This window comes from Taurulus bubalis, assembly GCF_910589615.1.
Source record: "Taurulus bubalis genome assembly, chromosome: 15".
Classification (NCBI taxonomy): Eukaryota; Metazoa; Chordata; class Actinopteri; order Perciformes; family Cottidae; genus Taurulus; species Taurulus bubalis.
The window spans coordinates 4,523,696-4,538,493 of record NC_136603.1 but is presented as its reverse complement, the minus strand read 5'-3'; the positions used below and the strand labels follow the sequence as shown (position 1 = coordinate 4,538,493).

At 40.4% G+C, this 14,798-nt stretch overlaps 2 protein-coding genes across 3 annotated transcripts in view; one reads left to right on the top strand and one right to left on the bottom strand.

Annotated features, from left to right (window-relative positions):
* The window catches only part of LOC306747729 (MOB-like protein phocein), a 10,369-nt gene extending 5,735 nt beyond the window's left edge, over positions 1-4,634 (bottom strand). Inside the window, exons 1-4 of one of the 2 annotated variants that reach the window (XM_079230814.1) lie at positions 4,572-4,634; positions 2,361-2,516; positions 1,451-1,540; positions 1,141-1,358 (exon numbers count right to left, since the gene is read on the bottom strand). In XM_079230814.1, coding sequence (XP_079086940.1) covers positions 1,308-1,358; positions 1,451-1,540; positions 2,361-2,516; positions 4,572-4,574 — 300 coding nt within the window. In that variant the 5' untranslated portion in view covers positions 4,575-4,634 and the 3' untranslated portion in view covers positions 1,141-1,307. Of the gene's footprint in view, positions 1-1,140; positions 1,359-1,450; positions 1,541-2,360; positions 2,517-4,571 lie in introns of those variants that run through there. The other variant, XM_079230816.1, reaches the window with a different exon arrangement.
* A 2,473-nt stretch (positions 4,635-7,107) lies between these two features.
* On the top strand, positions 7,108-14,408 carry hspd1 (heat shock 60 protein 1; the record flags this gene model as incomplete). The annotated part of the gene is made up of 10 exons (XM_079231096.1): positions 7,108-7,281; positions 7,385-7,720; positions 7,919-8,014; positions 8,310-8,403; positions 8,498-8,666; positions 9,343-9,442; positions 10,012-10,257; positions 10,355-10,529; positions 11,203-11,381; positions 12,038-14,408. The coding sequence occupies 10 exons, from the start codon at positions 7,108-7,110 to the stop codon at positions 12,206-12,208; spliced, it is 1,740 nt and encodes a 579-aa protein (XP_079087222.1). The 3' UTR covers positions 12,209-14,408.
* Positions 14,409-14,798: the final 390 nt, after the last annotated feature.

Below are 14,798 nucleotides of genomic sequence, written 5' to 3'. Positions count from 1 at the left end.
ACTAATTAGAATGTATTTGTATGATACAAACACATCTTTGCATGCAACAACACGGTTTATTCATTTCACTTTACTGACTTTAATACAATTACAACCAGACGGTGACACTTTACAGCCTTTGTACTCGTTTTATGTCTTTCTTTCTTTCTTTTATGAAACCTTAATTTGTTTCTCCTGTGTAGTGACTACTGTGGCCAAAATTAAGAGAATGCCAATAAACTTCTTCCTTGTATTTACATGGCACTTCTCCTTTATTAACGATGTCAGAATAAACAGAGAGGCATCTTATTTACACAACGCAGAAGCATGCCGGTTATTCAAATAGGATCGAATGTCTTTGCCTTGAAAGCTCTTAATATGAACAGATGAAGCCGACCAAGACTGTAGTTTAGTAAACAGTTCAAATGAGCTCCGTGTTTTTGACCGACTTTACCGTCTTTCAGAGTCTACTGGCTCAGTTTTGAAATAGTGAAGGCGCTGACTATGATATGAAACTAGAAAAGATGAGGTCTGGCTTAATTTTGTTGATCGCCAAATTACACAGAAATTCTGTTTTAGTTGATCTTACTTGTAATAGACTACAAGAATATAATAAGTAATGAATAAATTACAGATTGTCCTATAATTTGCATTTTATCTTAGAAATTAGGCTTTAATTCATGAAAGGCTAAAGATATAGTTTGATATTTTACTTCACTGCCAAACTTAATTATTTTGTCTTTTTTTCTCTAAACTTAGTTTTCCTACTTTTGGGATTGGGGAAAGGCACCATTTATTTTATTAACTCCTTTTGCCCCTCCCCCCATTACAGTTATCCATCCTATTTAATTGTGGATCGGTCCTTTACAATATTATAATTTAGATCTTCAATTGTCATACACATTACATTCCTCTTCACAAAATGATGTTGATATTTCATAATATAAAATAGGCTTTAATTCATGCAAGGGTAGGATGTAGTTGTAGTTCTTTTAATTACATGAAAGAATAAATGATGTATTGGGTTCATTCATTGATACAGTCAAACACTACAGAAAAAAGAGCAAGTGAACCTTTACTTTAAAGTATTCCTGTCATTAAATATCCACTGCTAACTCTTCTATTGGCAACAATATAAAGTCATGAGACAAAAAAAAAAGAATGTTATCCGCAGTTCACCTTTATTATTGTAACAAAATGCGATTAGAATTATTTACAATTGCAATAACATAGAAAAAAAAAGACATGAAAGTAGCCACTTAATTTCTTCTCTCCGGTGGTTGATGATGGGGACTCGACATGATACAGCAACAAAAACAGATGAAGACTCATTCGACGTATTTACCAAGAATATCTCCATCACGGAAAAGGAAATAGTCCTGGAGGAGAGAGTGAGAAAACAAGAAATGTAAAACAAGGAACGCACAAGAGGAAACAAATCCTAGCGGAGCCAGTTGAGACTGTACTGCACCTTGTCATCGAGACTGATTTTGGTTCCACCGTACTCCGGTAGGAGAACCTTCTCGCCAACCTTCACGCTGACGGGCAGAACGTTACCTTTCTAGAATAAAAAGGTCACACAAAAAAAGTTAGCCAAATGGTACAAACCCCTCACATTTCCTCAGCTCCGCTGTCACAGGAACCGATACAGGAAAACATTCCTGCCCTCTGCTACAAGACTTTATAACTAGTCCCTTATTGTTTAATTTTTATGTAATACGCTCTGCTGTTCCGTGTTTTTTTAATATATATATATATATATATATATATATATATATATATATATATATATATATATATATATAATTTCTCATACGAAATTTGTTTGTGTCTTCCATATAACTTTGCTTGCTGCTGTCACAAACAAATGTCCCCTTGGAGATGATTAAAGTATACATCTATCTATCTCTCTATCTGGGTTCATACACATCTTGACCAATGCATTTCCATGACTTTAAACCAAATTTCCATGACCAAACATTTTGTGAAATCTGGGTGTAAACAGTAAAAAGTGAGTAAATGTAGTATTTAAACTAACAATGAGAATACAAAGCATACAGTAAACCTTAAATGACACAAATGAATGAGACAATAGTTTGATTTAAAAGAATAAACATGTATATAGATGCCTGCTTATATTTTGAGCGTCTTTCTTTTAAAAGCATATTCATTATTTAAAACTCAGTGTAAATGAACGACATGAACACATGAATATAACACATTTCCAGGACTTTTCCAAAACATTTTTGATTTTATTTTTTTCAAGGACTTTTCCAGGCCTGGAAATAACCATTTTAAAATTCCATGACTTTTCCAAGTTTTCCACGACCGTAAGAACCCCGTCTATCTATCTAAAACATGCTCAGCGGGGCTCATCTCACCGGGTTGACGGCGCCGGGTCCCACTGCCACCACTGTGGCCTGCAGCACTTTGCTCTGAGACTTCTCCGGCAGCATGATGCCGCCCTTCGTTACCGTCTCCGCGATGAAGCGCTCCACCAGCACCCTGTCGAACATGGGGAGGAATTTCCTGAAGGCCTGCAATTGAAGAAAGATATTTATATTAAACATTTTAATTCCGTGAAACCATAATAAAGACAGCCTTCATTTGCTGTAAGAAGCCATCTTGAGTTGAGCATGTGTTACAAGAGGAGGAGGGCGGCTGAGGACAGCTTAAGAAAAGAGTGTCTGAAGAATAAATAAGCAGCTCCACTACACAGACGCAGCCTTTGTGAAGTCAATTATTGCTAAACTCAATTGTAACAAAAGTCAGCATTTCTTCATTATGTCAACTATTTCAGGCAAAAGCTACAAGCAATGTCTGTAGGAGGAGGAGGTGAGTGGGGGAGGGGAAGACTTAAAACAGCAGCTGCCAACATGTCTGATAGCAGCAGATGCACGAGTGACCTTGGGGGTGAAGGTTGTTTGGGAAGTGGGAGAGACAGGTACGGTTTGTTCACCGATCGGCAAACAGTCACAAGTGGAGTCACTTATTCATCGTGACAGTTTAACCCGAGGCCGGGGAAGACAAGGACGACTGATTAAGTACTTTGATGACTTCTTGAAGTTCTAGTGAATAATTCAGTTTCAGAAGTCAGCGACAAACTAACTAACAAAACACGTCGATAAAAGCCTTGACTGGTGGAGAAACGTCCTCCAGGTTTTTAACAGGACGAGATAACATTCAAGGCCGGTGTGGGTCCAGTTTGCCAGAAGGTTCTCTGCAAGAGTTTGAGATTTCGGGGGAGGGGTTGTTGCGCAAGATGGTGATGATTAACCTCGTGTTTTCTGGCTGATCTTTGTAAACTTTGATATTTTGTCCACCCCATTTATATTAATGATTGTCGACAATCATTTCAAACAAGCCACACCCTCCAAAATTACAATACAATGTTGAATCACTTTTTAAAAATAACATTCATAAAGAGTAGGATTTATTTTTAGCTAGATACCCAATAAACTGGAAAATATTGGTGCTATTCTCTTGTCATATATACTCCTCTAGTCATATTCATATATTTCTAGCTGCATTTAAAGCTGTCAAGAGTCAGACATTCCTAACGTAATCACTGTAATGAAATCAGGATATTTTGCAAATCTAATAATGCAAATTGTCAAAGTAAAAGTACGCTGCTTTAAAATGACAATTTCTGCTTTTAAGTTAAGATAATTTCACTCTGATTTTAACCCGATTTATAAAGTATTCACATTTATTTCACTGTCTATACTGTGCATATGGGATCTATAGTGAAGACATCACATTCACATCATACATCCAGCTGTTTATTCTGTATATAATGTACTATAAACATTTCTTACACACCTACACCATGTTTTACTTATACCTGCACTGCCTAATATAACTACTGCACGTGTTCTACTGTATGTATTTTTAATTCCACATTCTATTTATTATATATTTTAGTCTGCTTATGATTCTGTAAATTATCATCTGCACTGCTTGTGGGTTAACAGACTGCCTTTCGTTGAACGCGTGTATAGGTCGTGAGGTCATCGTCTACGTAACATAACCCGGAAATGGATTCAACGAGCACGCAATTCGTATTTTCCGCCGACCAAGGGCATGCATAGTGAAATATGACACATTAATGTGACTTACGCGTCATAAGTAAGACAGTTTTAAGAGATAAAAAGGCTGCAAACTGGTGTGAATGAGTGTCAGTAGGTGCGAGCAGACGCTTGATTCATCCACGTGTGGCTCCTGCTGCAGAAATGAATGAATACCGGGATCAGATATTCATGCATCTGCGTTTAATGACACAAAATCACAACTCACACTGAGCGAGAGGGCAGAAACATGTCAGCTTGGAGCTGCACCTGCACACGTTTAACATAAAAGCTCGCCTGTCTTCTCCGTCTGACAGTTGCTGTCGTGTATGAAGAAGATAAACATGGCTGTGTTTGGCATGCAGTCTCTTCTCACTCGGCTTATAAACGGCGTGACCTTGTGAATCGACGTCAAAGGTAACGTTAGCTCGCGATAACTCAGCAGCCATATGCGTCATTCTGTATTTTTTTACTCGGCTGTTTTTATGTTAATTATAAATACAGACAGGATAAAACGTCTCTTACCATTTCTGGATGTGTGAGAGGTCTTGAGAGTCGACGTGAAAAGCTGCTGCAACACCGGTTCTTGATGCGACACACTGGAAGGGGAAACGTCTCCACGTGAATATCTAGCGCATGCGCACTACACGCCCTAAACTTGGCAGCCCAGTTATCGAAAATTCTAGAACACCTAACGGCAAAACACACGTTCCCGTTCACGTGGGTTATTATTTTTTATGAGATTAAAGCGTGTTGTAAAACATTAGTATTGTATTTGCAGTGTTTTGTTCTCTCCCGTTCATACTTTTCCAAGTCGGAGCAATGTTGCACAATGTCAACTTTGACCTCTATTTTATTTTTTTTCCTCCAATGGCACACGGTAAAATTCCAGAAACGCCGCACCCCGGAACGAGCATTGACATACCGCGTATGGATTATAAAATAGTGTACTTTAGTTGAGGATTTCCATTGTGTGTAACTTTACTACAAACTACTCAACAGTTCATTTTTTTTATTTTTTTGGACAGTATTTCTTATCAGCTAAATTAATTAAAAGAGAAAAAGAATGCTTTGAAATATCAATAAAGGTTTTAAAAAAAAAGTCTGGCGTCATGGGCGTTATTCATGGTCCGGGGCCCCCAGCCGGTAAATCACCCGGATGTGATAGACCATGTGCAGTACCGTCTGAGCAGCTCATTTGCACCACACGGCTTGTCCTTTTTCTACCATTTGGTCTCACAGACGTGCACCTTGTTGCAGCTACACGCTTTTCACCTCGCAAGTAAGTGCCGACATTTCTGTAAAAACATCTCCATGACGTTAACGTAACTATTAATGTATTAAGTTATATACTTTGGATTAGCGCCGGCTCTGCAATGTAGACTTTGCTCTTAACGTTAGCTATAACTCCTCCTAGCTAACATCATTTTATTTCTGCCTGCAAGGACATCTGCTGAAATATTCCCTGCAGCTAACAGCCCCCTTAAACTACACGTTTAATCTTAGCCGGTTATTTAATGTATTTTAATCAGTCGTGTCTCGTATCTGACATGATGTAACATTTCGTTTTATTGAAGTCATGCTTGCAACACAATTTTTGGACACAACTTCAGACGGGATGTGGCTTATTAATAATATTATAGTGATACAATTGTTGTGCAATAAATATCGTTGCTGATGGTCTCCATTGATAAGTCTGAGGAGGGTCGATGATGTTGAGCCAGTTCCGCACATGCGTTTCTTTTTATTACAATATGACCTTGTGACGCGCGACCTGAAGAGCACACGTGGGGGGAGGGGCGGGGGGGGGTTACCCAGGAACTGGTTTGTGTGGGATACCTTTTCATAATCCAGCCTAGATCAAGGCCATGATATAAATGTGTATATATTAATACTTATTCTATAAACTCTGTAAAAGACTTCTTGGATCAGCTGGAAAATGCATCGTCATAAAACAGGCCGTTTGCTCTGTCCTTTGAGAACAACTTGTAATGCATAAATAAAAAAAGAACAAACGTATGGTGATCTTATAGAATATGAGCCGATGATGCGCGGTTTGTATTAATGTCAATGAAACACTTTTGGGGATATGGTCTGAAGGCAATGTAAATGACATTTGTTCCTGGTTTTTATTACTTTTAATGATTAGGAAAATAATCAACCATTAAAAGAAAATAGTTTTTGATTACAGCCCTATTGGGGGGGATAGTATTAATTAAACCAACTCATACATTTATAACCAATCTAATGTGCTTGTGTGAAATCATATTATCTATTCCCTGAAAACACAAGCTTTGCTGTGACATTTTGGTAATAAATGCACCTTTTTGTGGACAATGAATGAATGAACTTCCACTAGTGGAGGTTGGTTCATTCATTAATTCACTGGTGGCACGTCATGCCACTAGTGACCACCAGGGGCCCAGTTAACCTTTGTACGACTTCATCTGTCCTCCTGTGACATCTTGAGAGAGGGAGGGGCAGTGGTGGAAGAAATCCTCTGATCTTTTAATTTGTATTAAAGTAACAATACCACAGTAAAGTAATTTTTATAATTAAAAGATTTGCTTTTAGTGGAAAAGCTTTTGCATCAAAATGTAGTTAAAAAATACCCTTTTGTTTGCTGAATAATGTAGATAGATAGATTCAGATATCACTTAATATATTGCTGAGTAGCTCGTGAAGTTCCCCCTGTGGACTAAAGTATTATGGATTATTATAATATATTTATTGGGCAGTAGCAGAAAAGAGCAAGAGAAGCGTACTTGAGCAGTAAGTTATTAAATAAATGCGGCGTAGAGTATAACATTTAAAAAATATAGTGGAGTAGAAGTATAAAGTAGCTGAAAATGGAAATACTCAAGTACCTTTTTACTATAGTACTTGCATAAATGTAAAACCACTGTTTAGTTGTACTTTTTGCTCTACATATTACATTTATTGTGTGTGTGTGTATAAATAAGATTATTGTGATGACTCAATAACTTTGCAGATGTAATCTCTGTTCCATCATAATTCCCCGAAATGTTTCATGACTCGTCTGTCTCTTCTCCCCACAGAGATGTTTCGTTTACCATCGGTCATGAAGCAGGTGAGGCCCGTGTGCCGGGCGCTGGCTCCTCACCTCACACGAGGCTACGCCAAGGACGTCAAGTTCGGCGCTGAAGCTCGTGCCCTCATGCTGCAGGGAGTCGACCTGCTGGCTGACGCTGTGGCCGTCACCATGGGCCCAAAGGTAATATTCAATTTGGTTATTACTGACATTTACTTGCTTTTTAGGTAACCTGACCCCAGTGCTAGAGGCCCCTTTAACGCACCACTTCCTGTCTGTACTCCAGGGTCGCAATGTCATCATCGAGCAGAGCTGGGGCAGCCCCAAGGTCACCAAGGACGGCGTGACTGTGGCCAAGAGCATCGACCTGAAGGACAGGTACCAGAACATCGGCGCCAAGCTGGTGCAGGACGTGGCCAACAACACCAACGAGGAGGCCGGCGACGGCACGACCACCGCCACCGTTCTGGCCCGCGCCATCGCCAAGGAGGGCTTCGACACCATCAGCAAAGGCGCCAACCCCGTGGAGATCCGCCGCGGAGTCATGATGGCCGTGGAAACCGTCATCGAGGAGCTGAAAAATCTCTCCAAGCCGGTCACGACCCCCGAGGAGATCGCACAGGTACAAATGCAGCGGTGGAACGTAACCGAATACATCGAGTACAATGCAGCTGTAATGTTAATCCAAAACTGTCATATAAGGAATATTTAGTACAGGTTTTAATGCAGGACTTTTCACTGTCTATTTGAGTAACTGTCTCTACGTTTACGTAAATTCGTCATGAAATGCTTGAATGTGTTTTGTTTTTTTGTCTTCAAGGTTGCTACGATCTCAGCTAACGGAGACGTGGATATTGGCACCATCATTTCCAACGCCATGAAGAGAGTTGGCCGCAAGGGAGTCATCACTGTCAAGGTTGGTATCAGAACGTTACACGCTTGTAAAGTCAACTCTGCACTCGTCTGATCAGGAGAATGAACGATACATTTGATGTTTTATTAGGGGTCAATATTCAGTAAAAATAGGAGATCACCATTATTGCTTTCTAGTCGCTGGTCCCCCACAATGCTACACTGTGAACGCTTTTTTAATTTAGTAAAAGCTACTTGGCCGAGAGCCTGAACAAGCTTTCCTTCTGGCCCTGTGTACACTTCTCTAATGACTAGTCTAGTCGGTGGAGTCTTGACTTAATCCGTGCTTTACCTCTCAGGATGGGAAGACTCTGCACGATGAGCTGGAGATCATCGAGGGCATGAAGTTCGACCGCGGCTACATCTCCCCTTACTTCATCAACACTGCCAAAGGTAGCTGTGCTCGTACTGCTGTAACGTCTCCTGTCGCCTATGAAGAAATACAAAAAAAGGCTAATAAAATAAATCCATCGTCTCCGGTTTCCAGGTCAGAGGTGTGAGTTCCAGGACGCCTACCTGCTGCTGAGTGAGAAGAAGATCTCCACCGTCCAGAGCATCGTGCCGGCCCTGGAGCTCGCCAACCAGAACCGCAAACCGCTGGTCATCGTGGCCGAGGACGTGGACGGAGAGGCGCTCAGCACTTTGGTTCTCAACAGGTGCATATATACGATTTTTAAAAAACAGGGTGAATGTATTGCAGACATCTCTGAGGACCATCTTGATTTAGAAAAAAAAAGAGGCTGCAGCTATTGGTTATTTTAATTTATTTATTCCATCAGTTAAAGAGCAATAGGAAATCTACAAAAGAGAAAAAAATAACGTGTCTCTTGAAATGATGATTTCTTTTTTTGCAAAACTAAATATATTTAGGTGCTATATTGCATTCTAGGTTTTAAAGAAAGCTAAGGGTCTGGGTGAGGGCTGAACGAAACTCGTCAATGTTTTTAGGTCACTGAGTTTCTGGAGGAGTTTGAGCCGTATCTGTATTAACTGGGTGATCCTCTGATGTCCACTGCAGGCACCAGACTGGATTTTGACTCTTCAGAGGCTAGATGGCGTTAACGAGGGGGTGGGAGACATTATGGTTTACTGAAGATAGTAAATGTTTTAGACCAGTAGTGATAAGTGGGACTAATGTATGGAAACTGGGGGAAATGTATTGAATATTTATGCATTTCTTAACAGGAATTGTTCCCTTTTTTCTTATGTATTTTCTTTTATTCCTCCATTTAAAGTGTCTTAACTTGAGGGATTGATGTTTGTTTTTTCTCTACTGTATTGAGAAAAATTTCTAATTTTGCTTATCTATCTATTCAATCCCTTAATTTCCAGGCTGAAGGTCGGGCTTCAGGTGGTGGCTGTTAAAGCTCCAGGCTTTGGAGACAACAGGAAGAATCAGCTGAGGGACCTGGCCGTCGCCACCGGGGGAACCGTAAGTCCACGTTTCTCTCAAGGGATAATAAATGATGTAAAGTAACTAAATACTTTCACATTACTTGAGTATTTCCATTTTATGCAACTTTATACTTCCACTGCGACACATATCAGAGGGAAATAATGTACTTTTTACTCCACTACATTTATTTGACAAGTTTAGTTTTCAGATTGCTAATACAAAGTATAATATTATAGCTTAAAATACACCTTATTGATCCCTGGGACAGCTTTCAAAAGCTCCCCAGCAGATAAAGTGAAGTATATAAATAAGTTAAATTTAGCTCCACCTTTTTTTTGAAGGCTGCAACATTAAAGTAATGATCACATGCATCAATAATTATAATCAAATAATATCATATATATTCTGAAATGGGCCTGTTGGTACGTTTAAGTACATTTTGATGCTTATTTATATATATTTATACTTATAGTTATAAGTAAAAGTCTTGCATTAAAGTCCCAAAGTATTTCTACATTGTGGTATTCAAAAGATCAAGATGTGTTTTAGATATTTAAATGCCGCAGGTCATTGCGGACGTGCCTAACATGACTCTGTTTCTCCAGGTGTTTGGAGAGGACGCTGTGGGTCTGGCTCTTGAAGACATCCAGGCTCACGACTTCGGTAAGGTCGGCGAGGTGCAGATCACCAAAGACGACACCTTGCTGCTGAAGGGAGGCGGCAACCCGGCGGACGTGGAGCGCCGCGCGGCGGAGATCCTGGAGCAGCTGGAGAACACGGAGAGCGACTACGAGAAGGAGAAGCTCAACGAGAGGCTGGCCAAGCTGTCGGACGGCGTCGCGGTGCTCAAGGTGCGGCTTCACGCGCTACTTCTTGATCTGGGAGGAGAAGAAGAAGAAGAAGAAGAAGAAGAAAAACAACTGAAGGTTTCGCCTCTCTCCGTTTCAGATCGGCGGAACAAGCGACGTGGAGGTGAACGAGAAGAAGGACCGCGTGACCGACGCTCTGAACGCCACGCGGGCCGCCGTGGAGGAGGGCATCGTGCCGGGCGGCGGCTGCGCTCTGCTGCGCTGCATCCCGGTGCTCGACGCCATCAAAACCGCCAACGCCGACCAGAAGATCGGTGAGCGACACGGAATGATGACGTCGTGATATTTATTTTAAACGCCTTTCACTCTGGAGTGTAACTCTGTAAACTAAGAGCATACAGGCAGTGTTTAATATCAAGTAAAAGTAGTCCCCTTTTTACAATCATTAGGTTATTGGATCATTATTGATCCATTAATGTGTTAATCACTCTAAAGGTGGAGCCAAACTTCATCTTAATCTGTAATATTTTATTACATTTTATTGGTTGATTATATTTTGTATTATCAGAACCATTTATTACCATGTATGTTTTCACATAAATGTTATGCACCTCCCGCCAGGAATTTGTCCTGGCGGGAGGTGCATAACATTTAACAATAAACTGCAACCCAACTTAACTTATTTATGAATGTAGTGGAGTAAAAAGTAGAATATTTGTGTCTAAAATGTAACTTATAAAATTAAAATACTGCTCCAGTAAGTAGTTATTTTCAAATAAATAAATGATAATCAATTGGTGTGATAAAGTGCCTGTAATTGACAAACTTAAAGTATATTAAGGGTAAAGTGTCTCTTAAAGTAGTTTAATATCTTGGTGGTGAAAACTCGATTAAGCACATTCACTGGGCTTTTTTGTTTGCATGTTGAAAGTAGCAGATTTCCATCATTACAACACTCATGACTGATTCCCTTCCGTTTCCAAACAGGTGTGGAGATCATCAGACGGGCGCTGCGTATTCCCGCCATGACCATCGCTAAGAACGCCGGCATGGAGGGTTCTCTGGTGGTGGAGAAGATCCTGCAGGGGCCGGCGGAGATCGGCTACGACGCCATGCTGGGAGAGTACGTCAACATGGTGGAGAAGGGCATCATCGACCCCACCAAGGTACAGCGCTCGCTCACGGTGGACGAAGAGGAGGAAGACTCTGGTTTTCACCTTTGCACAGGCACCTGAGTTCAGCTCTAAGCCGGATCAACGCTGCCACCTGGTGGCGAGGAGGCTCTGAGCAAAGAGTTCTGTATAGATTGTAAAGCCTTGTGTGGAAAATTTATGATTTGGGTTTGTGATATTTGGCTTTTTTTTTTTTTTTTGACGTATAATGACTGGTTTTGACAATCTTCTCACATTTGCTGCTTTTCTCAGTTTTATATTGTTTTGGTGCGACGTTATAAGATGTCAACGTGGATTCTAAGAAACTATTAATTTTCACTATTTTCTGAAGTTTTATCGACCAAAAGATTCATTGATTGATAATGAAAATGGTTGCAGTGCAAATTATTTAATATGGCTTTTCTTCCAAAACTCAATCAACAGCACTACTTTACTACTATATCTCCAATTAATATATTTATCTTTCCATTAACATCACAACGTTAACATTTGTTCAACTGTTTTTTGTTTTTTGAAAAGATCTTTTCACTATTTTACAACGAAATTAAGTACAATATTAGTTGCAGCCTTAACTTTACCCAAACTAAACTGCAGCGTTTTCCGACTGTGCCCCTGAAACGCCGTTAACGCGTCTCCTCCTCCCTCGACAGGTGGTGAGGACGGCCCTGCTGGACGCCGCAGGAGTCGCCTCCCTGCTCTCCACCGCCGAGGCCGTGGTCACGGAGATCCCCAAGGAGGAGAAGGAGATGCCCGGAGGCGGCATGGGAGGCATGGGCGGCATGGGGGGAATGGGAGGCATGGGAGGCGGCATGGGTTTCTAAGCCGCCCCTCCTGGCCTGCTGTACAGACTTAATACAGGCAGAGTGGTGCTGGTGGCGGGGGAGGGGAGGGTTTCTCCTCAGCCACCGAGGAAACTGCGCCCACCTCCACCAAACTTTGCCCAAAACGGACTGATGAGTATGTTGGAGCTGCAACCGTTTGATGACCCCGCCTCCATCCCCACTTTCCATTCCGTCACATGGCTCTGCCTCTTCGTCCAGGGGTTCTGGGGGGAAGTCTGCCTCGCCTGAAAGAAAACTGAGGACGAGAGCCATCGAGCCCAGTTTACTACTCCTGTACTCAACAGAGAGAAACATACTTATACAGATTTCATAGTACACATTATTTACTGCAAAGAGAGCGCGAGAAAAGATGCATAGCCATGTTTGTCTGTCCCTTTTTTTTTTTATTTTGTTAATTTTAGTTTTTTTCTTGCATATATAATATATCTGTAGTGTTGTTTCCCCCGGCTAATGTTATGTGAATGAAATCGTGTCATTTGATTTAATTAAACCAACTTTTCTTACAGAGCTTTGAGCGTTTTTCTGTGACTTTCTCTGAAGTTTCGTGTCGAACTCGAATAAGTGAAGCGCCTCAAACGCCAGAGCCTTTGTTTTAAGATCATGTTTACGGAGAAGTCTGTGGGGCTCATTTTCATACGTGCAGCATTGTGAGGGTTTTCTTTCTTAAAGCATCATCCAGTACGTCGTCTACAATCTCCATCGTTTGCTGATTATTGATTTCGCATAATAAATGGCTGCTTGAATGTGAGAGGCGGGGTTCAAGTTACAAAGCAGTTCTGGGCTACGAAGTCTAAATGTGAATGTGGTGTCGTCGTGCTGTTGACTTTAAATCTTCTCATCTGCTTCAACTAAGAATAATTACAGTATACAGATATATTACTTGCATAAAATGGGATGTTTCTTCGTAAAATAGCAAATTGAAGTGACCATTTGACTTGTTTTGTACAATGTAGACGATTTAATGGTGATTTCTTTTCTTTTTTTTTATTTAATAAATTCAATTGTTCAGATTTCTTTGGATACTGAAGTTATTTTTGCACACACAGGATGCTGTTAAGTCAGTTTCTCACATTAGGATATGCAATCGCACCACAAGTATTTAGTAGCTGTTCCGGAGCTTTCTCTCATGGTCTTCAGGGATTCAGTTTTGATTGCGTTCTGTGAGAACTTTAGCAAAAAGTTACTTCAGATTAATAAAATAATGACCAGGAACTAAAATATAAGTATATACAATTACTCAAATGAGTTCCACATTTTCCAGCTGCAACATTAAATGCTTAAACAATGCATCATCCATTATAATCCAGTTAGAAATTTGACACTCTGCATAACAAGTACTTTTAAGTACAGTTTTTATTATACTTTAGTATACTATTTACTATATTATATACTGCAACATGAGTCCTTTTACTTTTCATACTTTAAATATAGTTTTGCTGCTCAAGTTTTGAATGCAGGCCTTTTGCTCTCCGTGGACTATTTTCACATCGTAGCTTTAGTACTTTTAATTTAAGGATCTTAATACCGAGCTCCAACAATGCAGGTCAAATATAATCAGCAGCAGTGACACTTCCAAACCTCTTGACTCTTGAGATGCTCCATAGCGGTTTAACGGTGTTCAAAAACAAAATAAAGTCAGTTTGTTGAAAAAATAGTTTATAAATCGTGCGGCGGATTCAACACAAACGTCATTAACACAAGTCGGTTCCCCGTGAAACAAACACTGTCTTGTGTGACCATCAAACCAATATTTACACTTTAATGAAGTAATAAATATGATAAAATGATTATATTTTGAAGGATATAAGAAAGATATGCTGCCAGGAGGCTCTCGGTGAGCGGCGTGGGTCGGACAGGTGGAGGTGTGCGACCCGGCCTCACCGGCCCCTGTGTCGGCAGAGGGTTTACATGTTTGCTGAGCATTTAAAAACACCTAAATACTGATATTGCACACTTTACCACATAATCTAGCTTTAACTCTCATGTCCAGCATCGTTCCCTAAATAATGACGAGAGCGTAATCGGAGTAACATGAAAAGGAGAAGAAGAAAAAACAGTGTGTCCCCCACGAAGCAAAATAAAAGTTCAGCACTATTTGAAAGGTGTTGGTTTACAGAACATCTACATTTATCTGCAGTCATTTGCACACAATCCTCACTGCACCGACCGGCCTCTGCCATTTATTCTTAGAAAATGTTCTGCTCATAAACAGTGAACCAGGTGGCTTCGACTTCATCTCCTGGAGTTTTAAAAAAAGGAGTTTCAACATTGATTCGTGGAAAAAAGCCTCAAGGTTTTTAATACCACCTGGACCTCTGTATTTATTATCTGGTCCCGCTGCTCGCTTCCTCTGTAGCCAACAAAATAACTCGCACTAAACTTCTGTAACATGAAATAAGATAAAAGGACCCGACCTGTAACTATCAGCGGAGTCATCAATTAGTCCGGCCACTGGAAATAAAACTACAACTATATTACGTCATCAAAAAAAATCTCTGCTTCCAACTAGTCAAATACACAGTTAATTAAATGCCTTCAGGTTTTAGACAATTGAAGAGGTTTTCGTGTC